Here is a 27,808-nt window from a genome sequence, read left to right as displayed (position 1 = left end):
GAAGACATGCTGTTATATAATTCTCCTGGCTCTTGCCAGAGCATAGAGGACATGCTCGACGGATGCACTCCAGATTCTAATGGGTGTGTACCCTTTGGATCTGGAGGTCCAGTGGCGATCTTCGAATTTCCTCGATTCTAGCGTTCTTCGACGTTGATTGCGTCCGTCTACTCCCAACTGAAGGAATATCTCAATCGTATGTATATATTTTTTCTTTAAATGCTCTTTTTGATGCTTGGCAATCGCGATGGGAATCTTTCTCTTTAGGGGTGGTTTTCTGAATTTTCTCTACCCCCTCTAGAGAGTGATTAATTCGAAGATTTTTATTTGCTTCATATAATGGCCACATTGATGATTAAATGTCAAACAAATACGAACACATGAAAATGTTTATTTAGACCATTATTGCGACGTTAAGCATTAAGTCGCATTTAATTAGGTTGAATTGACCAAACCATATTTGTTTTGTTCAGTTTTTGAATCAGTTTAAAACACCATTTGACGTTTAATATCACTGTGGCCATTATATGAAGCAAATAAAACAATAAAAATTATTCACTTTCTAGGGGGGGTAGAGAGGATTCAAAATACCACCGCAGGGAGGGTTACCTTTCTTTTTATTCCTTTAATCTGTCAGGGCTTATAATCTTTTCGGGTTATCTCGATCACTGGACGACGCAGTTTTTGTTGGGTCATGGTAAATTCAATGACAAATTATTTGTTTTCAATATTGTTGATTGCCCTTCCTGCTGCTACTGATATACTAATTAATCATCTTAACACATCGTGTGATCTTGTCCCTGTCTCCCTCTCTATGAATATTAAATGGAGCTTCTTGTTACTATTCATGGCCCTGTTATAGGTATCTGAAATACAGATCTCGTGACTTTAAAAAATAATTTCAAGGCTTTTTAAAAGTTTTCTTATCATTTCGGCGAATTGATCATGTCCAATCAATTTAATCCCAATCAGTGAAGAATTCACTTCCCTCTTTTCTCAATTCAATGAAGTGCATATTATGTACTTCTGGATTACCTTCTTTCAGGCTACCAGATTACGGAGAGCTCCGTCGAGCAGTTTTTCTTGTTTGGCAACGAACAACTTTTTCGTGTGTGTGTGCACCGCTAAGGAGACTTATGTCCTCAAATGCCGTGTGCGGTATGTGGTAGGCAAGTTGTTTAATATTTCTATAACTTATAAAAATAAAAATATAAATTTGGCCTGTTATAGCAAAATAATACTGAGAGAATCTGTAAAGAAAAAAATTGAAGCTTTCGAAATGTGGTGTTAGCCACGAGTGCTGCGGATTCCGTGGACAGGCAAACATACAAATATATCTACATTCCAGAAACTAGACATAAGAGAAATACTTACATCCAGGTGCAAGAAAAGAATCTTACAGTTCTCTTGACATATTTCTAGGGGGAACTCCCTGGGAAGTATCGAAGGAAAAAGTCGCTTGGATGTTAACCGAGAAAATTGAGCAGCTTGGTCACTGAATTATCAGCTTGGTCTCTGCTTACAGAAGAGCACACAACCGTTCCAGATAAAGGGAGACGGTCCACAGATGAGCCATGCCTGGAGTCAGGCGTAATCACCATCCTCAGACATGGGGCATGGATTGAAGAGAGAGATGGCAAAAATAAATTAAACATCATAAATACGCCGACCACAAAACAGCGTCTCTGTTTTGCTTGTTTCAAGTTCTATCTTTGTGCTCTCTGTTATACAGTTAAACAGATTTATTGTTGTATTTAAATAATTATTATTCTTCACATAGCAAGGATAAATATTGTTTTGCATCAAAATCTTGCATATTTATGCAAATTTTGCTTTTCAAATCAGGTGTGAAAATGTCTATTTGAAGATTTCACAAGATTTACAACTTCAGAATTTTAAAATATATATATCTTTATCAAGTCGCACCCACATGAGTTAATATTTAAAAAGTTGTCATATTGGTATTGTAAATCTGATATTTTCTGAGGAGCAATGTATTTTTAAAAAATGTTTAAAAATGAAATTTTGGTTGTAAAATATTACATTTGTTCAAAAATATTAATTACTAAACAGAGATGAAGAACATTTAAGAGAAGGGATATTAACGTCTAGGCATTTATGAGGCGTAACATTCACCATCCTTTGTCTCTGTCTATCTGTTAACTTTTGTGAAGTAAAGAACTGAAATGTTTATTGGTTTGGGTAAGATTCATCTGACAAAATTATTTGACCTACATACTAGGCAACGCCGGAAAAAAATTGTCAATTATTAATATTTTTAAGACCAGTTAAATACATCAATAAAAATTTCGACCACTGCAGGGTTAAACATAAGTTCTTGTCATAAACTTATGATTATTATTGACTGTTAACTTTAAGTGTGTCAATGTACCTCACAATCATACATATATCAGTTATGCAGAATCAAAGTTAGCTAAACTCTCAGTAGTTTCATTCGTAAAAGACATATTGTTGTGAAGTGAGAAGCTGCTTTCTGTTCCCACTTAGAAAATAATTATATTCAATTTAAAATGTTCGTATCAAATCTTTTATTGTGTACCTTTACAATATTTGTTTTATTACTCACAAATATTTACTGCCAGGACTGTATTGACTATGGACACAGAGTAAGTTATGAGTGGATTTTTTTCTTTAAAAAAAAATAATTTAAATTCTCCAGTATTGTATGTCTTTTTTTATAACATTTTGTTGTTTATTGATTTGTTTTTTTTTTTTACATAATGTTATTTGTACATTGGCGGGCTTATTGCCAAGTGGAAATTTCTTCCAACCAACCAATTTGGACAGACTCAAAATATTGTTGATAAATCCACCTGGTCCTTGGAGAAGTATAGAAATTGAAAAAATACAATTTTCAGGCGTTGCCTAGTATGTAGGTGAAATAATTCAATTAGATGAATCTCACCCGCATAAATAAAGGTTTCAGCTCTTTAACTTCACAAACATGAACAGATAAAAGAATTGAAAGAATATAGATGTGCAAATATGGGCAGAATGGTGAATGTTACACAGTGTGTAAAGTAGCCGTTTTAAACCTGCCAAAAAAAATCCAGATACTCTGCAATTGGTATACCAATGCAGTGCCCTATGCACCATTAGGCGCAGCTTTTCAATGTTTTAAATCTGTTTTTTTATTTTTTATAAATTATGGTGGAAAAAAATAAAATAATGGCAGGTATATTTTTAGTGTTTCTATTATGCATTTATTTTGTCTGAATAACAAGCCTGCTTGCATGAAAAGATGTATTAATGTAGAGGAAGGAACGAAGGAAGGTTTGTATACAAATACAGAGTGATATAGCGTTCTATCCTTTCTGTCTAACCCTAAGGAGAAATGGGGAAGTGGTTTGTTTGTTTGTTTTTTTTTGTCCGAGTGGAAGAAAAGTTGAGTTCTAATAATATATTGTCAAATTGGTAATCTGCGTCCAGGTGGGTGAAGAAGACAGTTTTGTGTGTGAAACAGAACCAGAACCCTGGATTAATGTTTTGACTACTACTGTATTACTCGTTACTTCAAAGCTGTTATCTTTTTTCATCATTATCAATGGAACCGTATTCTTCAATAGCCTTGATTGATTTTACATGGTTTTTTAGTGACCACTCAACTGAATTTTTTGTTAATGTTTTGGTTCCATTGTAACACTTAATTACATAGCCACTAAACTTTATCTTGATTTTATTTTTTATTTCGTTTTAAAAATAAATATGTAGTTACATTTCACTAAAAATGAAAGAAAAATTGATAAATAACTTTTGATCAAGTCAATGTTTTGAGTATGCCCAAGATTTATAGACAAGGACTGGATTCATCTCCTTGGGGAGCTGTTAATATTAATATATTACAACATAGATGAAGAACATTTCATAGAAGGGAATATAGATGTCTAGGCATCGACCGGGCTTATTATCTGTCATTGGCTGGTTTAAGTGGCCACTTTACACATTCTGTAACATTCACCATTCTGATTTTATTTTAACATCTACATTACTTAAATTCTTCCACAAGTTTGTAAAGTTAAAGAGTTGAAGCCTTTATTGTTGTGGGTGAGATCTATCTAATTGAATTATTTCACCCACGTACTAGGCAACGCCTGAAAATATTATTATTTTTTTACTTCTTGGACTAGGTGCATTTATCAACAGTGTTTTGAGTTTGTCCAAATGTTTGTATCAAGGACTGGACAACACCAGCAGATGGAAGAATGGTGAATTTTGCAGAGTCTGTAAAGTGGCCACTTAAACCAGCCAATGATAGGTCATAAGCACTGTGGATGCATAGACATCCATATTCCCTTCTCTAAAATGTTATTCATCTCTGTTGGAATATGTAAAGGATTTGATCATGATTTGATTTGGGACTATTTAAAAAGACTTCTAAACGGGAGCTAGGTATCCTGTTTGCGATCAGGACATAGTGCGTTTCTGAAATACTTTGAAGTGACATTGGATTTGTGTATGTATTGCCATAATATACAAAGTTCAATTGAGGAATTAGTCATTCCAGCCTATAACCCAACTGAATAGAGATTGTTCTTTGATATTTTATACAATTTGACTCATAAAAATAAAATAAAATTATTCTCTGTGAACAGTATGTTTTGTATTTTGTTCATTTATTTTATTAACATAATTGAAAAAAATAAGAAAAACAGATTTAAATATAAACTTTAACCACGATTCAAAAAAATAAGTTATTTAGTGTGCTAAAAATGTGTTATTTTTTTTTTTTAAAAGAAATATCTGCGTTTTTATAATATACCCAAATATTTTAATTTTGGTGACGATTTTCAACGAGTTGTGAATAATGTTGGAGTAGAGTGGGGTCCGAACCTCGGACCTCTGATTCGTGAGTCCGCAACACTAGCCACGGGACCACAATCCAATTTTATGAACATCATACAAGAGGGTTTCTTATCTAAACTCAAAAATTTACGCCTGATACCCATGAGTGTTGCTAATACGACACCACTTAAATTCTGAGAAAAGTGACACATATAAGTCAATTTTGGCTATAATCAACTACATGATCTTTTTGACATCATTGTGATATGGAGCAAAATATCCAAGTAAATACACTTATTTATGATATCTTGCTTAAGAGACTTAAGAGTCCTAATCAGACCTAGCTCCCTCGGTATATTCGTAAATCTTAATGTTACATCTGTAAAACAACTTTATGTAAAAGCTCTGTTACTGTACGCACACAAACATTATTCTCTACCTTCTATAACTCCTTTCACAAATATAAGAGTTACTAGATACTCCACCCTGATGCTGCAAAAAACAATTTAAAATTCATACAACCTTTGGTCAAAGAGGATTTGGCCTACTATTTTGTTAAACTGTACAATCAACTTCCATTGTACATAAGGACAATTAGTCAGTATTCACAATATAAAATTGCTATTAAGAAATGGATAGTGTGGGTGGTTGCGCACGGATCGATGAGTGGATCAAGCCAAATAGGTAAAAATTTGTGTTCTGTTTGTGACATTTGGTCTACAAGTCTATATGAATTTGTAAGGTTTGTATGATTATTTTGAGGCAACATTATTCTGTATAAAAAAAATAGTACAAACATTGTAAAAGCATAAATAAATATGATTATTTACACATTATTATGTAATAATTTTAGTGTTCTGAAACTGGTCAATGCTGTGGAGGCTGCTGTGCTGAAGGAATTTGTATTGATAGTAAGTATACTTCTAATAAAATTAAAATACTGATTTTCTTTTAGGATATATGATATGATCTTCAATATCCATGATAAAATATTATTTTTAACGCATAACAAGAAACAAAGGCAGCTGAATTCAACATTTTACAGAAGGGAATTTCAAAGTCCTAGCATCCACAGGGCTTATGACCTGTCATTGGCTGGTTTAAGTGGCCACTTTACTCACTGCGTAACATTCACCATTCTTCTTATATTTGAACATTTTCATTCCTTGGACTCTTCCATCTGTTGACGCTTTTTTTTTATTCTTCAAAACATTGTTGATGAATTCACCTAGTCCAAGAAGAGATATAAAAAATGAAAAAAAATTTCTGGGGTTGCCTAGTATATAGATGAAATAATTCAATCAGATGAATTTCACCCGCAACAATAAAAGTTTCAGCTCTTTTACTTCACAAGCGTCAACAGATGGAAGAGTCGAAGGAATGAAGATGTTCAAATATCGGCAGAATGGTGAATGTTACGCAGTGTGTAAAATTCCCACTGAAACCATTTAATGTCAGGTCGTAAGCCCTGTGGATGCCTGGACTTTGAAATTCTCTTCTGTAAAATGTTCTTCATGTCTGTTGTAATATGTTAATATTAACAGCTCCCAAGGGGGTTGAATCCAGTCCTGGTCTACAAAAGTTTGGACAAACTCAAAACATTGTTAACCGTAATAATGTTTTTTTTGTGAAATTAATCATCATGATTCCATGTCCGCTCCCTAGTTGGAGAGATCTTTACGAAGATCCTCTAGTCATCTCTGTCGGCTGCCAGCTTCAGTGCATCCTCCCAAGTCAGGTTTGCGTCCCGTAGTTCTGACATGAACTGCCGACAAACAGTCAGCAGTCCAGGACGTCGAGAACCTGATGCCTTGTAAAGTAGGCAAGCATGGTTAAGGCTCTCGGGAGGCATCCGCAGTACATGGCCAAGCCAACCGTATCGCCTCCGCTTGATGACAGCTGTTACTGGAGTTTACTGCGTTCGTTCTCTTATTACTTCATTCCGCACAAAGTCAAACCACCGCACACCCAAGATTCTTCTGAGACACCTATTCTCAAAACTCAATATTTTGCGGTTTTGGGCCTTAGTGAGGTGCCGCAATTCGAATCCATAGAGGAGAATAGGTGTTATGCAGGCGTTATGTAGGCAGCATTTGGTTTCCACTGAGTAAATATCCGATCTCCAGACAGCTTTCATACTGTTGAATGTGGCGCCTGCTACTTCTAGTCGCACTCCCAGTTCTTTATGCTGCCATTTTTCATAACATATACCCCCAGGTATTTGAAACTCTCGACCCTTTCAATGATTTGGTTTGACAGATTCAGGGGATTTTAGATTTAGAAAATTAATAGAGGGCGTAAAATTGTTTTACGGTAACTCCCCACCCTACAACTATTCTATACTGTAAAATAGATAGTATTATGGTAGAATACAAAATACCTATATATTTCATACTTTATACAAATAGCATATTTCTAAACCTAATAAATATGTGCGTAAGTTTTTTACGGTTATTAAAAACCTGATTGTTTTATATTTCAGCCTACAGACCTTGCTATGACTTATCACACCTCTGTAGAGACCATTACTGCCCGGCTGGAATGAGCTGCAGGCTTTTCAAACCTGAAGATTGCCCAGAATGTGAAGTGCAACCAATTTGTGAATAACCACTGCCTTTCACATATCTGAAAATGGTTTTTAACGCCTTCCTATTGGTTTCGCTCATACTTTAAACAGTTTTCTTGCTGAAAAAAAATGTTTCTTTTGAAATTCCAATTTCATAAACTGCAAATACAATGAGGAAGTTCAGTGTCTTTTTAAAAAAAAAAATATTTGTTGATAGAATATTAAACTCAGATTTTTTTTTTATTTTAATTTTTATATATCGTGTTATCAGGGCTTTGATTTTTTAATGTTTTGTATTTCTGAAATAACTCCTGGTGTGACATCAGAGGTTGTTCACTGACAGTTCTTCCGATTGGTTCGTTTACGGTGACCAAACCGGATATCCTTCAAAGCTCTCATATCATTGGATGGTTCATATGAATCAGTGACGTCATTCAAAGTAGTGCCTTTTCATTAAAATATTTTTTTTTTTTTTTTTCGTACATTTTCAAGAAATTTTGCATTTCAATTTAATGTTCTAATTTGTACCGCGCACAAGAAAACATTTTTTGTTTCCAATTTCCCGTAGGGCTGGAGTTCCTCATTAAAAAAAGTAATACTGCTTTCACTGACCTTCTGTCTATGAGTTTGGCAATTTGTATGGAAGGTTTATGATAGATATCGTCATTCTTCCTGATAACTGTTTTGAAATAAAGTACACAAATGGTAGAAAAAGCTTGATTTGTACACTTGTATAATCCCGTTATAAAAACCTAAAGAAAATTTAATTGCGTTATTCCAAGGTTGTTCAATGATCTCCCACAAACCATCATTAACATGAAAGATCTTCAAATGAAAAAAATAGAACTGAAGAAATATCTTCTAAATACTTTATTGTACCTTTTAATAAATACATTTGTATAATATGTACCTTTTAAATTTATTCAAAATTGTAAATTCAATATGGGATTGCCTTGAACTATTATCTCTCATCAACTTCAAGGTGCCTAGAAGAATGAGTAGACAGGTGCTACTGTTTTGTAGCAACAATTCACGGACAGTGTATACTTGTAATGCCGTATTAAACAAACTTCATGAGCTCGGCCATAGTTATTCCCAAGTATCTGATATATTTAGTGTGGGGTATTTTTCCAATAGAACAAACCTTTTGAACTTTTTCAAAGATGGTGAATGGTAATTATATTTATTTATTTATGCATTTCATAGTATATACAATTGTTTGTTCGCTTTGCCCAGCTGTATGAAACAGTACTTATTTTTTTTCTTGTTATATTACTTATTTTCTTGTTATATTACTTTAAAATATTTTATTATTTAATTTGTTTTTTACATTTCTTCTTGAATTATTTAAACTTTCTACTGAATATGTTGTATAATTTTTAGGTTAGGTTAATTTTTTTTAAATGTAAATATTGTATAATTTTGTTTATAAATCTTGGGTAAAAGGAAATTTATGTTTTTAAAATATATATACATACATATATTATGCCAAATATGTTAGTATTATAAATGTTTTTAAAAGGCAGATTTGCCGTTTATGGTAATAAAATAAAAATAATATAAAATAATGTAAAATTAAACTGTAATAAAAAAAAAATTTGTCCCACCGAAAAGTCTTTAGGCTTAGTGGGTAACAAATTGTGATATGTATTTTAAAATATCAAATAAACGCTATTTTGCAGCACTGAAAACTAAAAAAAAGTGAAAATCCTGAATAAGGAAATCAATTAGAGGTCAGTGGGTGTCATTATGTAGTAGTTGACACATTCAACTTCTATTCTTGAGGACTTGGGGTCCACACTTGAAGGATAGACATGAAATATTGATTTTAAAAGTGGTTTCTGCTGTATTTTATTGTTCCCGGACTGGAATCTGAACCGTAAAACTTTACTGATCACCTTACCTTCATGCAATAAATGATAGAAATACACTGCATTTGGTTCGCTAACGCAGTTCTGCATGTACCACTGGGTTGGAAAGAGGAATAATATATGTTGTGATTGGCTTTGGCAGTAAAAAACAAAATATAAATAAAAAGGTAATTTACAGGAATTTTATTTATTTAATAAACATACCTCATATTTAAAGATTAAAGATAGTACAATGAACATTGCGAGATATGTAATAAATACATATAATTGAATAGTTGTTATTTTAGTGACAGTTGTTAAACCTGACTCTTTGAATTTGAAGACCTGGTCTTTGAGTAGGAGATTTAGTGTCAGATATGATGTAACTCGCCCTTCAGTAGCACAACTCTAAAGACCTAGTCTTGAAGGGCGAGAATCAACTTACAGGGGCCCGTCAGAATAGATCTACATAGATTACAGTGACACCAAGAGTTTTTTTTAGCAATGACCGCCATAAATAGGAATTAGATGGTTTTTAACATTTTTTCAATGCATTGGATGTATATTTCGATATATATGGAGCTATAACCCGTAGAATAAGAAATTAAGAAATTTGGTGCCGAACTGGAGTCGTAGATATCATGGATCAAGCAGCAATATTATAATGGCAGTGGGCAAGAAACTCTGTGGGACAAAATGATGACAGGTGGACACCCAAAATAATCAAGTGGAGACCATGGCCAAACAAAAGAGGTGTTAGAAGGGCACAAAAAAGGTGGGGCAATGACATTGCCTAGATAGCTGGTAGAACATGGATGATAAAAGCGGGTAATAAAAATGAGTGGGAACGTTTGGAAAAGGTCTTTCTCCAGCAGCGGAGAGAACAGGGCTGAAGTCGAAGATAAAGAAGATATGGAGCTACTCACATAGGCCATATAAAGCAGTGCAATAGGCTCTCTTTTTCTATCTTGCTTCTGCCTTGCTGCCTAGCTCCCGAAACAAAAAGTAATAATTGGTCTCCATTTTGGCAGGTTCCTGGAGTACCAAAGCCCTCCTGCTTTAAACTTTAATCTTCTAAGAATAACTTTCTACAGATAAGCTTTGCGTTTTATTACAGTCTACAGATATAGTAATATAAATAGGAACCTTTTAAGCTAGGTAACACCGAAATTAAAACAGATTGTGGTGCCCTGGGTAGTGTCGTGGACTCCGGATGAGATAGTCTGAGGTTTGTACCTTGCTCTACCGCAACTTCATACATAATTAGAATTTTTAACAACTATCCAGAGTGACAAATTTAACAGGAGAAAACTTCATATACATTTATTGCATTTGAAAATGTTATTAAAAATTTGACTTATTATGCGAAAAAGAAATGATAAATTAGCTGGACACATTAGGAACATTCAGATAATTTCAGTAACATTATTAGATAATCTAACAAACATAACCATATTAAATAGGTATACTTAATTAAATTAAGTATTGTGGTTTACTCGTACGTAGTTCCATAAGAAGACATGCTAATGGCTTGGTTCAAATTTTCACAATCACTGCTGTGAGAATCCAGTAGCCGTGTACTCTGAAAATGAAAATAAAGTTCAATATTTTAAATATTTACAAATCTTCTTTAGCAAAGATTAACCTCTTTGAGTGTACCACCTCAGCTGTGGGGCGATATAGAAAATTCCTATCAAACAGCGTATGGCCCCACAATTAGGACATGGTTTTCATGGACATGGATCAGGTAATGATTTAGACTGTCAATGACACATATTGATGATACTACACAGAAAAAACTATTATTTTATTGATTAACCGATTTTTCTACAACCATTTTTAAATGTCTCATCAGAAGACCTTAACATTTAGTCGTCAAATACTTAAGACGTGACATGATCAGATAAACCATATTCTCAAGTTGTTTGGTCATGTCAAAAGCAGTCACAGTCGAAGCGGATGTATGACAAGATATTTGAATGTAGAAGAAGTTAGGAGAGAATGTCAGGATAGATGTGTGAGGCAGTCCATCCACTCCGACTACCCCTACGGAAACTCCGTGAAGCAAGTAGTAGTAGTAGAAAATAACTCACTCTGAAAAGCACGACTCTTTCACCAAGAGGTTAAAAATATTTTTGAGAGGTCATGGTATATACGAGGCTTGTGACCTGTTATTGGCTTGTTAAAATTACTTTACTCTGTGTAACATTCACCATTCTGCCATATTTAAAAACAAACATTCTTAGGGTGATTCTAAATGAAAATATGAAACTAATTATTCATAGATGGCGCTTTTATAATTTTTTATTGAAAAATGCCATTTTTACGTTTATTTTCGATGGAAATTTAACAAAACTTGGTTTGCGGAAACATTACACTATATTCATTGCAACGAACACCATAAAAATACAATTTCGTTCCTTTTCACAAAATGGTGTACAAAACAAAAAATTGCTTATCTTTTTTTTTTGTTTTTAAAGGACCGAAATTATATTGTATTATTATATTGTATTTGTTACAATCAATAAAGTGAAATGTTTCCGCAATCCAAGTTTTGTAAAGTTTGCATTGAAAACAAACATAAAAATGTCATTTATCAATAAAAAATTATAAAAGCGATCTATGAATAATTGGTTTCATATTTTTGTTTAGAATCACCTTAAACCAACCATTCTTTAACCATGCCTAGACTTTCGTATTTCCTTTTAAAAAAACCATCTCATTTTGTTCAAATATATACAGGGTGTTCTTTAAACCCTGTCACATCCGAAACCACGATGATCAGTATGGGCAAGAAGACATATTGGCATATTTAAAAAAATATTTAGAACTAAGGAAATTTGTAAAAATAAAATATTAAAAAGAACAAATGGTTGCTTACTTCTGCAGGGGAGAAGCGAGGGGGGCGCGGACGCGCGGTTAACGGTGTGTCAGACTCCCCCTTCTCCCTCCTCGTTTCTCAGAAGTTAGCAACCATTTGTTTTTTTAAATATTTTATTTTAAAAAAAATTTACCTTTTAAAAAAATATTTTAATGTGCCAATATGTCTTCTTGCTCATACTGATCATCGTGGTGTTGGATGTGACACGGTTTAAAGAACACCCTGTATAAATGAAGTGTCAAATAGTTTAAATGTTTGTAAATAATATGTTATCTATTTGATTCTTTATTATTGTTTGGTTTACTCACTTGTATACAAGAGTTTAGCTTCCATGCCAAAGCTGCAAGAAGTGGACTATACAGGATGTTCATCATTCCTAGTCCGCACAAAGTCCAGCCAAATCCAATTCCCCTTGCCAAGGCTCCCCCAACCAATGGCGCTTAAAAAACAATCACCATTTGTAACATTATATTTTTAGTAATCTTTAAGTAGTTATGTTAATGTTAGGACATTCATAAATTATGCATGTATCAGTTTAAGATGAAATAAATAAATAACACAGGCAATCACAAATAATTGTCAAAAAAAACTTATAAAACTGAAACGTCAAAAGGTTTCTTGGTTTTCTAACCAACTGAGTAAGCCAAGCTGACAGCAGTTTGTTGTAGGGAGAATACAGCCCCATAGCATGCTCCATGTCTGGTTTCCACAAGAGTGGCCAGTAGAGGTACAAGTGCTGCGTCCAGTGCACCAATACCAAGCCCGAGGCTGAAGTGAGGAAGAAGAAGCTGGCCAAGAGAGGTGGCCGTTGGAATCTTTAAAAAAATAACAACAACGCTTAAGTGAATTTTTATGTACCAATGGATAAATAGTAACACCAGGGCCCCGATTACAATTTATCTTCAATTTTATGTACAAAATAAAACTAAGTTTTCTTTATGAAAAGCAGAATATGCAAACATTTTTTTCTTTTAAACATGTTCAATTGTGGGTTACCGGTGAAGATACTTTAAATGTTCATGCAAATATTCTAATTTTCGTACACAAATATCGATTTTTCTTTATAGACAGTCAAAGATAACTCTGTTAACTACCCATTATAATCCCCAGTACTTAAAGACTATTTAGGTTATCCATGATCTTATATTCTACTTCTAAAGGGGTACTCCCAAAATTGAATAAACAGATCGAATAAATATCTAGAACTCTAGAATGAACCTTTCAGAAACTTCTGATGTAGGTTTTGCAATGTAAATAATAAAACACATTCTATGTGAATTTAATGCTTTATATCACAAAAGAAGCATCCTCGGAGGGCCACTGGTTAAACTTGAGAATGTAAAAACGCTCACCTCTTACTTAGTAGCCCGATACTTTAAGGATATTTAAGAGAAGATTTAGCAATATAAGAACACTCGCCCTTTTTTCAGTAGCTTGAGAAATTAAAAACCTGGGCTTGGAGAGCGGGAAGTAATTTAATGGGACCCGTCACAGTATTATATCCACACAGGTTGCAGTGAAATCAGGAGTTTATATAGCACTGTACCCCACTTTTTAGGATTAGAATATCATTGATCACTAGACGAACCAGTTTTTATTTAGTCGTGGTAAATTTAATTAACAAATGTTTATTTAGAATTTTGTTGATTCCTATTCAAATGTGAATAATATTAAAATAAACACATTTTGTGGTATTGTCTCGTCCCTTTCCCTGTCTTAATGAATGCTCAATGGAGCTTCTCACTACTTTCTGGGGCCATTTTATTGGACCTGTTGGATTTACAGATCTGGTGGCTTCCAAAAAGAATTTCAAGGCTTTTGATAGGTTTTGGAATCATTTCGGTAAATTGATCATCTCCAATCAATTTAAATCCCAGTTAGGGATAATCCAATGTCACTCATTAGATTATTGAGAGCTCTTTCAAGCAGCTTTTTTAATTTTGCAATAAGCTATTTTTCCTCGTACGTATATAGTGTAACTTGTGTACTCCATTAGACGAGTATTACTGAACTAATATTATGAATGTAGAGTTCTATTCATAATGAAACACCGAAATAATTAATAGGTATGTCGAAGAGCAAACAGGTGTAAGGTTGGGAATGTTAGCATAAGAAAGTTAATTGATATACAATAATTTATCATAAAGTAGTATAAAACTAATAACGGTAATTTAATCAACAAAAAATTATATTTAAAAAATTCTTACAATAATGGCAGCTATTCCTATGGTAAGAAGAGCCGTGACTGACACTTTCCATTGTCCTACTTTACATGCCACTGCTCCAAACAAATTAGTTCCCAGCAAGTACCCCAAGCTGTCTGGAATGAAGACTGTTCCAACTTGCCATTTCTGTGGATTTCAATTAATATTCATTTATACAAAAGACGAGTGTCCGTATAATCCAATTTAAGGGCCAATCACTGACCCCAAATGTGAGAAATCTCGCAGGGCAAATATCTTTCCTAGAAATAAATTTTATGATAATAGAGAGGAGACTGGAGAGGTGTTTGGCTGTCAGGTAAAAATCCTGAACAAGGAAATTGAAAGAAGATAAATCATAGGTTTGATTCCTAGTAAGATGGAATATAGATTTCATTTTTATAAAAGCAAAAATATTGGTAACCACAAAATCACCCTTTTTTCCCAGGACGAACTGTTTTGTAAAACCATATGGTCTCAGAAGACTTTTACAAATCATGGTTTAAATAGTGAACATCTGTGAACAGCTGTGTATTTGCCGGTCCGTCTTCCAGATACTATACGAGTAGTAGTCTGCAGGAACATTAATGTTTTTATTTTTTAAACATCTCAATTCTACGTTCTGCTAAAAACAGAGATACTGCTTTCAAACAAAAAACTGTAATAATCACCTTCTAAAAATGGTGTCGATCACAAAAACGGTATTTCTCAATTTGCAGAAAACACCCACAGCACTAAAAACATCTTATGGCACTTTAAAAATCATTAAAACCGGTCAAAAACATAATTAAATTCTCGTTTGTAATATTAAAAAAACTAATGTATTTATTCTTTATCATTTGTCAAAGCCAAAAACATTCTAACTGTTGTGTAGATTTAATTATTCACACATTTCACAAAGGTGCTATTATCTCAGTTCAACTTTTTTTATAGATGGCTGATTTCTACACAACTACGTTCATCTGTTCTTTTATAATCGCTCATAGGTTAAATGATATTATAATGATGAAAGAATAATATGTAGGTAATGTTATGTAACATAAAGAACTTACCTCTGGTTTCAAATGTGTCATAAGCCATATTGGCAGGCAGGGTTCTAAGATTGCCATTGCAGAAGTTGAAATAAAAATAGCTCCGGTAACAATAATAATTACCCCGTCTGACATTAGGGGCCACCAAACTGTGTTAGTCTCGGACTCTATTATCTGGAAAGTTTAGTTAATGGCTTTAAATGACAACAAACACATAATAACTTGCATTTGATGAAATTAGCATGGATTCATTAAATTAAAAACTTCAATCGATAATATTTTGAGCTTGTCCAAGTTTTTGTATACAAGAATGATGAAATCAAGCAAGATTGTAAATCTGAGCCAGGTATAATTGATAAGATTAAGAAAGGGTCTCCGAGATGGTTTGGTCATGTATTCAATTCAATTTTATTTATTCATATATATGTACATTACAAAATGGAATATCTTAATTTATACATATAGAAATAATTATAATAATAAGGTAAAATTAGGTATATATAAAAATAACACATAAGTATACATATTATCCAGAGAATAATATGTTAAAAAAGTAAGAGAACTTTGTAACGAAAAACTCAGTCAATGTCCAAAGTAATATTGTTCAACATAGAGATGGCCCTTCCAACAGGCATAACCATCGGCAGGTTGGTCCTGTATATTGGAATGTGAAACAGTATATGCTGACGCTGTCTGAGGTAATTATCCAGAACATAAAAGCTAATGCTCCGCATAATTTCAGGGTTGTTAATAATACCGCGCAACAATGGAAAAAAGTGCGTAGTTAAATACACATTCCTTCTGGTCTTCAAACTGCTGTAACCGAGCATACCCTGGAGGAACTCAGTGGGATAAAGCCATGGATAATATCCGCACTCCCTCATGTAGAAAAAAAAGAAATTTCTTCTGAACCCCTCCACCATGCAGAACGATGGATGACGAAAGAATGGTAAATAGGTATGTCTGACAAGAATGTGGGACTAGGACGACCAAGGAAGACGTGGCATGATCAGATAAACCAAAATCTAAAGTCTGGTCTTGTCAAAGGCAGGCAGAACCAAAGGAAGATAGAGAAATGACAAGATGTAAGAATGTGGAAGAAGCCAGAAATGTATGCCAGGATAGACGTGTGTGGTGTTCCATTATCTCTGCCTACCCCTACGGGAAAATGGCGTGATGGTAGAAGTAGTAATAGTAGTAGAAGAGAAATGTGAATTTTGTTTCTATACCTCTCATATCCATTTTAGAAGTACAGTATTTTGCATAGATCCATCTAAAGGTCTTACCTCATAGGATGCATTGAAGTCAAAGAACAACAGTTGAAGTACTGAAACAAACAAAGTTATATTAAACTCTTTGAATTACAAAATGGTTTGTTAAAGTCCTTTGGGCGTGTAAAGTGTATACGTAAAAAACTAATAATTATTATTATTGTTACCAAGTGTCAAGAGTACTAGAACTGCTATGATGAAGAAAGGCGCAGTTTTCCCAACAAATTCATACAGAAATCCTCCAATCGGGTAGCCGGTAGTTACTCCAAGAGCACCTCCTCCAAGAAGGATGCCCATTGCTTTGGATCTATTTAAAAATATCATTCATAATTAATATAATGCGATTCTTGTCTTTGAATTTTGATATTTATTTATTTATTTACATACATAAGTTTATTGTACATTATTTGAGACATAAGTCCCAACTCCATGGGACTAAAAGTCCTGTGTTGAGACGGGGCTAGCGATTAGTTGACACAGACACATGAGGCACATCAATATGGTACATCAACATTTGTATTAAAGAACATGAGGTGTCTTCACAATAACAATTTCTCCGAATTTATAAATCACCGAATTAATATTTTGATCATGATTTTAATAAAGACATAGGAGTTAAAATCATACATTTAAATAATAAAGGGGTAAGTGTTAATTATATAGAAACGACAATGTTTTGAGTATATCCAAATGCTTGGAGACTGGCTAGATTTCCTCCCTAGGGAGTTATTCATATTTAAATTTGTAGAGGTCGTAAGTCCTGTAAATGCCTAGACTTCCATATTCCCTTCTCTAAAAATTTTTCCCTCTCTGTTGCAACAAATTTAAATATGAATAACTCCCTAGGGAGGAAATCCAGCCAGTCTGCTAGCATTTGGACATACTCAAAACATTGTTGAATTAACTACCTGGTAAAAGAAGCAGTATAAAAATTGGAAAGTTGTTTTCAGGCGTTGCCTAGTAAGTGAATTAGTTCAGCCGGATGAATCTCACCTACATGATAAAGGTTTCAGCTCTTTTATTTAATTTATTTATTTATTCATATTTCACTCTTACAAATTATAAACAATAATAAAAAAAATATGCCCTCACTGTTACCCGTGCCGAGGACACTTAACAATATATATATTTTTAAAATGTTTTTACATTTGAGAATAAACAAAGTAGAATAACTTAATAAATAGAGATAATTAACAAAATATTCATACTGTTTTAAAACTAGGTATAAATATACATCTTTATTATTTATATTACAAAAACACACAATGAAAATAACAAATACCTAACATAAACTATACACTTGTGGAGCAGTTAATTCAATATTGGTTCGGGCAAATGAGACAATACATTTTACTTCTACCTAGTTCCACTATCCATTTTTTAATAGCCTTTTTAAACATTTTCTCGTTACTAATTGTTTTAATAGACAGTGGAAGAATGTTTTAGATTTTAATTGAATAATACTCTAAATCTCTTTGTCCAAAAGTGGTGTTAGTTTCTATTTGTTTAATTTGTCTTTGTGTTGAGAATCTAGTGATTATATTCTAATATTTTACTTCGCAAAGGTCAACAGATGGAAGAGTTGAGGAAATGTGGATGTTAAACATAGGCAGAATAATGAATGTTACACTGTGTGTAAAGTGGCCACTTAAACCAGCCAATGACAATCATAAGCCCTGTAAATACCTAGACTTCCATATTCCCCTCTCAAAACTGTTTTCCCTCTCTGTTCCACATCAGGAAAGCTTTAAGAAATAATGTTCCTTTGATCGATAATCAAACAACCTTTCAATATAGTCCATTATACGATGTTCCATTGTAATGGTCACTCCATACCTATGAAACTCACGCCCCTCCCTCTCTTTTCAACTATTTTATTGTTTATCAGTTCATGTGAGGGTTACATGGCATGTAGGGAGGAATTAAAATCTGATGATATTTTTTCAGTTTTCTGGTGCATCTCGCTAGAACCTTAAAATAAAGTTTTATGCGATTAATATTTTTTACCTTTGTCCAGAATCTGTTCTGAATGTGGAAGCAGCCAAGCACATCCCAGATACACCGATGCAAGCTGATGATACTCCTTGTATAGATCTTGCCAGCAACATTGACATGTACGATTCTCCATATGCGAACACTAAAATCAGAACTCCAAGTGTAAATTAAATAATATTGTAAATAAAAATAAACAAACCATCACGGCGTTTCCCCATAGGAGTAGGCAGAGAGGATAGAACGCCACCTTGGTCTATCTTTGAAAAAAAAAACTGTGTTGGTGGAGTTCACATAGTGACTGCAGTGTAAAAGATGTGTTAGCGTAGGCATTATTATCTAGCGACTACTTTGCTACATATTTTTTAATGCAAATTTTTTTTTAAGAGTCCTCTTAGGAATACCTCTTCTATGTAGGATTGTACAGGTACTGTGTTGAAAATTGAATGAAAAATATTTCACATGTCACTCATATATTTTTAAGCTTAAGGCTTAAAGCTTAAGTCAGATATGTCTGATCCGTGACAAAAACGATCTCACGTATTCTAGTTACAAAAATCCACATTCGACAAAGAAATTATTTGTAAAAGTTATTTAAAAAAGTGTCCACTCTTCCGTTTTAGATATAAAATTGTTATATAAAAATTATTGTTTGCTTCAAATACATAAAGACAAAATAAATAGTAGTGTTTCTACGTCGGAAAACCTAAGTACGCGACCTAAAACAGGTGGTAATATCTTAATTCCCAAATTAAAAACAACTACAGCTCAACAACATTATACTTACATAGGATTTTTTTTTTTAATGAAATGAACAAAGAAAAAACAAAAAGTACACCCAGGAATACAACATATTTAAGAAAGAAGTGAAAATTATATTTTAAAATCTTTTTTGTGTAGCACTGATTAAAAACCCCGTTTGTTTATTTTTTGTAATTTGTATGTTATCCTAAAAATGTTCATAATTAAAAATAAAATTACCAAACTATTGTAAAACGTCACTCCCCATTATGTACACAAGAATTGTTGTTTTTTTTACCCAATGGGAAACGTTAATGTAAATATATGTGGTTACGCCACATTTCCTTTGTTGGATTTATTTGCTGCCTACTGGGCCCTGGTTAAGATGTTGCGATTCTTACCGTGGGTAGGTACCACAATTTTGTCTTATATTCGATATTCAAAATTATTCAAATGCATATAACAAGAGGACAATAGTTAATAACCGAACTGTCAGTATTAATGTGCTTCGATAATTCTCACTTCTCACCGCGATCACGAATCAATTACTTTTGCGATTAATAGTAAATTTAATCCTCTGTATCGTGTAATAATAATAATCAAGAAACCACGTCAAATCCTCACGATCTGATCTGATCCTGACTGCCGCGAGACAAGCTACAAACAATAAGGTACAGAACCCCAGTGCAAGGTAGGAATTGCATTCATTGTATTAGGGTTTAGTGGCAAAGCATAAAGATAACACATTCCGCGAACCAGACAATTCAGAGCTTTCATCTACCAACAGGTAAGTGGCGCGATCAATATGTTTTAAATTAATATATACATATTTTGTATTTAGTAGTAATATTGTATGCTTATATTTGTTATCTGAATAAAAAATTAAAAATGGGCATGGTATTTTTGTAAATAAACTTTGGAATTAAAAGCTTACGCAAAGACGCCAGAAGTAAATTTGCACTGCCAAAGAATATTGGCACCTTATATCCAACTTTGGTGGTCCATATTCCAACAACTGGATTCAGGAATAACTGAACAAGCGCTTTGGAAGAGAGAAGAACTCCTACCGGACCATTCTCTCTCTCGATTTCTTCATTATCATTTTCAATTTCAGTTTTGTCTTTCACCAGATTTTTTTCATTGATAGTTTCCACTACTTTAGTTATTTTAGGAATTGGCTCGTCCTTTAATTTACTGGTCCCTTTCATTGTTTGGTACAAGAAGAGGTCTTGCGTAAGTGATATGTTTTTCGGTTGATATTTTTCGGTTATAAATTCTGCCGTTGGTAGTTTTTGACTATCTGTCAAAAGGTTTTCAATGTTGTCATAAAACGCCGATTTTGGAAGGAGTTTTATATTAGTAGTGTGAAGAAAATCCGGTATTATTGGAACTGAAAAAAGGAAAGCGCATAAAATAAAATCTTTTTATTACGATAAAGAATGAAAAATATCATTTATTTAGAAACATAAAAAAAAGTCGTTTAACAAAAAAAGCTAAAAAGATCTGAAAAGGTGAATAAACGTCGAAAATAAACAACCGAATAAATAGCTTCGCCACAAAAAAAAACGGAAAAATTCATTAACTCATAAAAGACTGTGGTAAATAATCCCTTTGCGCGCTGTGATGTAACATCGTGTTATCACAAGCAAAAGACGGAATATTCTAAAGTTTAGACATTTGAAAAAAAACCATAGAGACACACTGTTTTATTAATACTTTTCAAAATAAAATAAATAAATTTAGCTCCATTTATGCAAAATTAATTAAAAATCATAAATACGCTGCTCATATTACGCGCGTGCGTATCATCACTGTTATCAACCGACTGAAGACTGAATCTATTTTATTTTACACAACAACTGCCACAGAATAGCGTCTCTGTCTTTTTTGTTATGAGTTCTATCTTCGTGCTCTCTTTTATACAGGTGTGTTGCTGAATTAGCGGACATTCATTCTTCGCGCAGCGAGGATAAATATTTTTTGTATTAACATCCAGCCTAGTTATACAAATTTTACTTTCTAAATCCGGTGTAAAAATAAGTCTATTTGAAGATTATAAAAAATACGAGTTCATCATTTAAAAAAGTAAGAGAGATATATCAAGTCTTGTATCGTATGTCAATTTGTGTGACATCACTGCCACACAAGAGTTAAGATATCGATCTCAGAAAGTTCTTTAATTGTAGTTTTAAATGTACTTGATGTTTTTCAATATAAAATGGATATCATATTCATCATCGTCATCATCCCCTTTCCGCACCTAATGGTGCATAGGGAACAGTATTGGTACATCAATCGTAGCGTATCTTGATCTTTTTTTACATGACGGTAAGGATGATCCAGTGGCGTCTTTGATATCAAATTTCTGGTGAAGCTCAGATTTTAAGGATAAGTTTAATATGCGTAAATGTTAAGTAGGTACCTACAGTAAATAACACAGTACGGACCATGTTTGTAGGCATCTTTGAGCATTTTTATATTGGTTGTTAGTTTTTTATCTTCATAATGCGTTGATATAATGCGAATTAAAATACAAATTAGGTACTGGTGAAGAGCAATGATTTCTTAGTGAGGCTCAGCCTCACTTGCTTCATATGCTCCTTTGTCCCTGGGATGATCAGTTTTACGCTTCAGGTACCAGTCCAGGGACTATAAAATATTCTGGTATGAAAACACACTTTTTAAATAAATATTTCATATCAACCGTGGCGGGAATCGAATCCGAGACCTCTTGTATGATAGGCAAAGGTGCTGACTATTATACGTAGTTATCCCTGAAGAAGGCAGAGTGTTTTGCCGAAACCAGTTGGTTATTAAATTATTTTCTATTTCAATTTTAAAATTGTATTTATTACTCATAAAAATGTACATTACAAAATGGAATATCTTAATTCTAAGTGTAGCTGACGCGCTACCGACGAGTTAGCGGGTCCACCACTCTTCAATAGGTCGTGCCTTTCGCTGTTTGTAAGGCAGCGGAAACCGAAGAACGAAGCACACACTTAAATTCACTGGCGGCGGGAACCGAAGGGCGAAGCGCTGGCACCGGTTCACTGCAGCGAAAAGCCGATTTGACTAGTAGTCCTGAAAAGGACTTTTATTTCCAAGAGAGCGCCGCGGTCGGGATCCGTAAGGTGAGAAGTTCAGAAGTCGAATCCAAAGGCAGGCGAAGGTCTTGTAGCGTAGTCGGTATCGGCGGAGAGTAGAGCGGGAGATGATTCTAAAGCTAGGGTTTCCTAGGACAGCGGTGCCCGTATTTTAACGGCCGTAGTGAACGGTGATGCGGTGGACAGCCGTCGTAACGGTGACTAGAGTGTGGTTTTCTAGGAAAACGGTGTTATCAACACCATTTAACACCGTTTTCCTAAGAAACCACTCTCTAGTCGACGTTACGACGGCTGTCTACTGCATCACCGTTCACTACGGCCGTTAAAATACGGGCACCGCTGTCCTAGGAAACCCTAGCTTAACACGAGTAAAAGGTTGACACTGATTTATTTTTGCGCTGCGGCGTTTTATGCATAACAAATCCGCGCGGCTGACATAGGCCAGCCAATGGCAGGCGGGAGTAGGCCGACCAATCCTGTCGCGAGAGAGATAGCGCGCTGTCGCCCGCTCTGTCTATCTCTCTCTCGCCACGTATAAAGCTACCTCCCCCCGCCACACGCCCGCACTCGGGTGCAGACCGCGCGCGGTAAGAAACATGTACAGGGAAAATATTATTATTAAATAAGGGCAATGCAATATATTTATAAATTTTAATAATAAATCCTAATTCTATAGGCCTCGGTATAACGAAAGCCACCCCCGAAGGTAACAAATTAAAGTTTTTATTGGGGAGGCAGCATTTCATGTTTACATATACCGAGGCTTCTACACTAGCTATTCAAAAGGCCCCAGGAAGGGCTGCTGAGTCTACACGACGTCCGTAACATTTAGACATAGAAATAATTAAAACAATAAGGTAAAATTAGGTGTATATAAAAATAACGCATAAGTATACATAATATCCAGATAATAATATGTTATAAAGTAAGAGAATCTTGTAACGAAAAACTCCTTGAAAGACGTGAAAAATTAGAATGTCCAAAGTAATGTTGTTCAACATAGAGATAGCCCTTCTAACAGGCATAACCGTTGGCAGGTTGGTCCTGTATATTGGAATGTGAAACACTCTTTGCTGACGCTGTCTAAGGTAATTATCAATTAAATTAATTAATTTTTAAAAAAAGCGGTACATTAAAATAAACAATGTTATTCAATTGTAGTATATTTGATAAAATATTGTTTAACGACACGACTTATATGACAAAAATAATAATAAAATAATATAAATAACGTCATGAACATTAAAAAAATGAAACAGAAATTGATAATTTAAGCAAATAAATTCAATTAGAAAAATAAATTAAATTGTTTCATTAACTTACCAACAACTGTAAGCAACATGTTGTCCAGGAAAAATGCGAGGTAGATGATAGCGAGAACTGTATATTTGCTTTCTCTAATATGCCCAAGGAACGCGGAGACGGAAATCATCATTTTTGTGATTACTTCTTAAGTATTATTCGGATCTGTAACAAAATGCGAAGTTTTAAAGAAAATCTTCGTATAAAGCATCATTATCATCATACTCTTAATGCACACGTGCTGGTGCATAGGACACTGCATTACAGTGAAGAGCAGTGTTTTTTTTATAGGTCATCTACAATCTTTTATAGGTGTCGTATAGGTGGTGTAGAGGTCAGCGCGTTTGCCTGCCATGCGAGAGGTCTCGAATTCGATTCCCGACATGGTTGACATGAAATATTTAGTATTGAGTCCCTGGACTGGCACCTGGAACGTAAGACTGTTCATGAGTTTGAATGAATGGACTATAGAACATAATGAAAAAAACCCAATTGATATTATCTATCTAGACTTCAAAATGGCTTTTGACAGAGTACCAACTAAAAGATTGTAGGCCAAACTGTACCATATAGGAATCCGGGGAAAGGTTTACGACTGGATTGAAGACTTCTTAACAGGATAAACCTACCAAGTTAGAGTTGGTGATGGACTATCGCGTGAAGAACCGGTATTAAGCGGCGTTCCACAGGGATCCGTACTTGGTCCGGTTCTCTTCATACTCTATACAAGCAATCGTACAATCAAAGTGCAATTTTTTTGCAGATGATACAAAGCTGTATGCAAACCCTCTCACCCACTCAACTCAACTACAGCAAGACCCTGGCAGTATTCATGAATGAACCAAGAAATGGCTTCTCACACTCCTTGTTGGCTCGAAAAATCCCAAACATAAATATAGTCTAAATGGTGTAGATTTGAAAACTGTGAAACAACAAAAAGACCTTGGATTAACAATAACAGATGATTTGAAATGGGAATGTCACATATTAAACATAACAAAAAAATCAATTAAATTATCTCATATATAACATCGAATATGCTACTTAAAATATACGAAACCTATATCAGACCTACTCTCGAATACGGGTTTCAGATATGGAATTCCTATTTTGTTAAGGGTACCAACTTGTTGGAAGGAATCCAAAGACGAGCCACAAAGTTGTCGCCGGGCCTAAAACGGCTTCCATCTCCAACGGTCCAACGGTCTCACAACGATGCAGGAACGGCGAGAAAGGGGTGACCTGATAGAGACATACAAGATACTCAACAGTCACTATAGCTGCCCAAATTTGGATCCCATGTTCAAGCTTTAACCAGATGCTCGTCTTCGAGGCCACAGTGTCAGGCTGGAGAAAACGAGATTCAATCTAAATCCACGGAAGCATTTTCTGAGCAATAGGGTTGTTGATGGTTGGAATAAGCTGCCACAAGAGCTGATCTCAATGTGTAGTCTCAATGGGTTCAAAAATGGACTAGATTTGTTTCGGAAAAGTTAAAGTGCGCCAGCAACTAACTTTCGTTTAAATAGATTTAAGCATATCAGCTTTAAGCTGCTCGCTTAAAATTAATGATAATAATCCTCCTTTTTTTAACGATCAAGATACGCTGCATTGGTGTACCAATGCAGTGCCCTATGCACCATTAGGTAAGGGAATGATGATGATGATGAATCTGTGAAAAATGTTAATTAATTTGTACCTACATATAAGTAATATGTAAATGGCTATTTTCTGTGGTTCTGTGAACATTATCTCTCTGCTTAAACTGTTGACAACAGAAGACTATTACCAATTATTTATCAAATCAACTCAAACAACATTGTTAGTTACTTCGCGATATATGCATGGAGCTATTTTCTACACTATTTTATTACAACATTTGTATAAAAGTTTATTAAAAATACCATAATGGCATTCAGAAGGTATTATTTTCATTATAATTGAAATGTCAACACGACGCACCGCACCGAGTCCTTCTACTAACGATTGATGCCAAAAGGGTCCACGTCAAGCGCCACATGTCCTATATCATATGTCAATTGTTAAATATGAAAGAAAAACAAGCATAAGGAAATCATTTTCAAAAAAAAAAACTTTAAAATTTATCTGTAATCTGCAAGTTTACTCAAGTATGAAAAACACCGACTGATTTTAAAAATTTAAATACAGTATACGTATTTGTATGCAGAAATTAGCTGATGTAATTTGCTAGTTTCTTCGTTCACTGATATTTATATTTATTTTTAGAGGAACATAGTTATACACGGTGACGGTAATTTATAATAAATAACTTCTTTTTTAAAAAATATATTTTATATTTGAAGCACTAACATTGTGGTTATTTATAATAAAAAAAATAATAAAACTACTTTGTTTTCAACCACTGTTTTTTTTCCTACAGGTTTCAAACCAAATAAGCTTCTTTGTCAAGGTTTACGTAACTTAATTATTTCCTATTTTATTTTATCCATGTTTACTAAATACTACACGTGGAGCTAATAAATCAAGTATATATGTATGATTTGGGTTATGGTCCCGTGGCTAGTGTTGCGGTCACACGGATCAGAGGTCCGAGATTCGAACCCCACTCTGCCCCAACTTGATTTCCATTTTCTAAAACTGAGTTATTTACAACTCGTTGAAAATGGTAACCAAAATTGAAATATTTGGGTAGATTATAAGAACGCCATTATTTCTTTTCAATTAAAAAAAAATGTTGGTAAAAATTGTTGCTATTTTCGCAAAATATATAAACAAATCTATTTACACATTTCAAGAAATCTATTTCGTGTATGTATTTGTGTGCGTCAGAGGCTTGTTTTTTAGGATAAGTTTAATGATCATGGAACTGCTCGGACACGCTAGAAAAATTAAGTTTGAGAGAATTTTTTTATTTATTTTAATTTTTGGTACATGATGTTAATTGTAATCAATAAAACCAATAAAATAAAATTTTTATTGGTATAATTTAAGTTACAAAACACATTCGATAGAAAAAAAAAATAGAATAGAATTAACTTTATTTGTACATAAATAACCTTAAATCAATACTATTACTCGTTGGAAAAAAAGGATATAAAAAGGAAAGAGGAAAGGAGGAGATATTAAGGAAGAGAAAGGAAACGTTTCTTCAGACGTAATAACAAAGATTATGTAGTAGCATCTTTGATAGTGGATGGGAGATAATTCCACAGTTGAGCCGCATGGACACTATGTGAGTAAGAGAAGAAAGAGGAATTGTGGATGCGTATTAAGAGGGTACTTTGAGAATTATTAGAACAAAGAGGTAAACCATGAACTGAAAAGCGTTTAAATTGTTCATGGAGGTGTATAAGAGTGTTAGGACTACAGTGAACAGAAGTAAGAGGGACGCTGTCTAATTACTAGGTCCTAATCATATGAGGCCCGAAGGGCCGATCAACTGAGTGATAAAACAAATTTTCTAGCTTTTAACAGTTAGACAGACATCCGTTTCCTGCTAGTGAACTATTATTAATCGCGACACGCTACAATTAGCATTCCAATACAGTGCCCTATGTACCATTAGGAAGCTATAATAAAAGGCAGAAGACTTAAAATGGTGTATACATACCTGACAATAATTTGTAATCGGATAATTCGCTCTTCAGTTTGAAGATAATAAACAGCTAAAAATTCTTCATTGTGTACGGTATTGGAAGAAAACAGCCCTAGTGATTTTTGATATGTTCAAATAAAAAAAATCACTTCAAAATTAAGTGAAAATTATACAACAGTTGATAATACAATGGATTATTTACAAATTTTCAAGAAAATCAATACTGATTATTCTTGAAAAATTGAGATAGCGGAAAATTTCATGAAAAAATATACAAGTTATTTTACAATATTGTATGAAATATTTTAGTGATTTGAAAATTGCATTAAAATTCGCTCGGAACACGGAAAATTTCAGTTAAAATTAACAAGATGTTTTACAATATTGCAATAAAGTTACTTGAGTTATTTATAAATTTAGTTAACATTCGCTGAAACAACTAAATTTTTTACTAAACATAATTTATAATGATCAGTGATTTAAAAA

General features: G+C 33.8%; 1 protein-coding gene and 1 long non-coding RNA gene across 2 annotated transcripts; one reads left to right on the top strand and one right to left on the bottom strand.

The window, feature by feature from the left end:
• The first annotated feature begins 2,363 nt into the window (after nucleotides 1-2,363).
• Nucleotides 2,364-8,083, top strand: LOC148279010 (uncharacterized). The gene is made up of 3 exons (XR_015823009.1): nucleotides 2,364-2,627; nucleotides 5,657-5,714; nucleotides 7,286-8,083. It is a non-coding gene; the product is annotated as an uncharacterized LOC148279010 (long non-coding RNA).
• A 2,466-nt stretch (nucleotides 8,084-10,549) lies between these two features.
• Nucleotides 10,550-27,392, bottom strand: LOC148279009 (synaptic vesicular amine transporter-like). The gene is made up of 12 exons (XM_088230576.1): nucleotides 27,338-27,392; nucleotides 23,767-23,910; nucleotides 20,579-20,726; nucleotides 20,271-20,482; nucleotides 18,611-18,740; nucleotides 16,771-16,910; nucleotides 16,619-16,659; nucleotides 15,354-15,506; nucleotides 14,308-14,451; nucleotides 12,732-12,915; nucleotides 12,409-12,539; nucleotides 10,550-10,801 (listed from the first exon to the last, which is right to left on the bottom strand). Exons 2-12 carry the CDS (start codon nucleotides 23,876-23,878, stop codon nucleotides 10,712-10,714), a joined length of 1,485 nt encoding a protein of 494 aa, XP_088086702.1. The 5' UTR covers nucleotides 23,879-23,910; nucleotides 27,338-27,392; the 3' UTR covers nucleotides 10,550-10,711.
• Between the last annotated feature and the right edge of the window lie 416 nt (nucleotides 27,393-27,808).

This window comes from Micrasema longulum, unplaced genomic scaffold (genome assembly GCF_059751315.1).
Source record: "Micrasema longulum isolate JH-2025_06_02 unplaced genomic scaffold, ASM5975131v1 h1tg000784l, whole genome shotgun sequence".
In the NCBI taxonomy this organism is placed as follows: domain Eukaryota; kingdom Metazoa; phylum Arthropoda; class Insecta; order Trichoptera; family Brachycentridae; genus Micrasema; species Micrasema longulum.
This window is presented reverse-complemented; position numbering and strand designations above follow the sequence as displayed.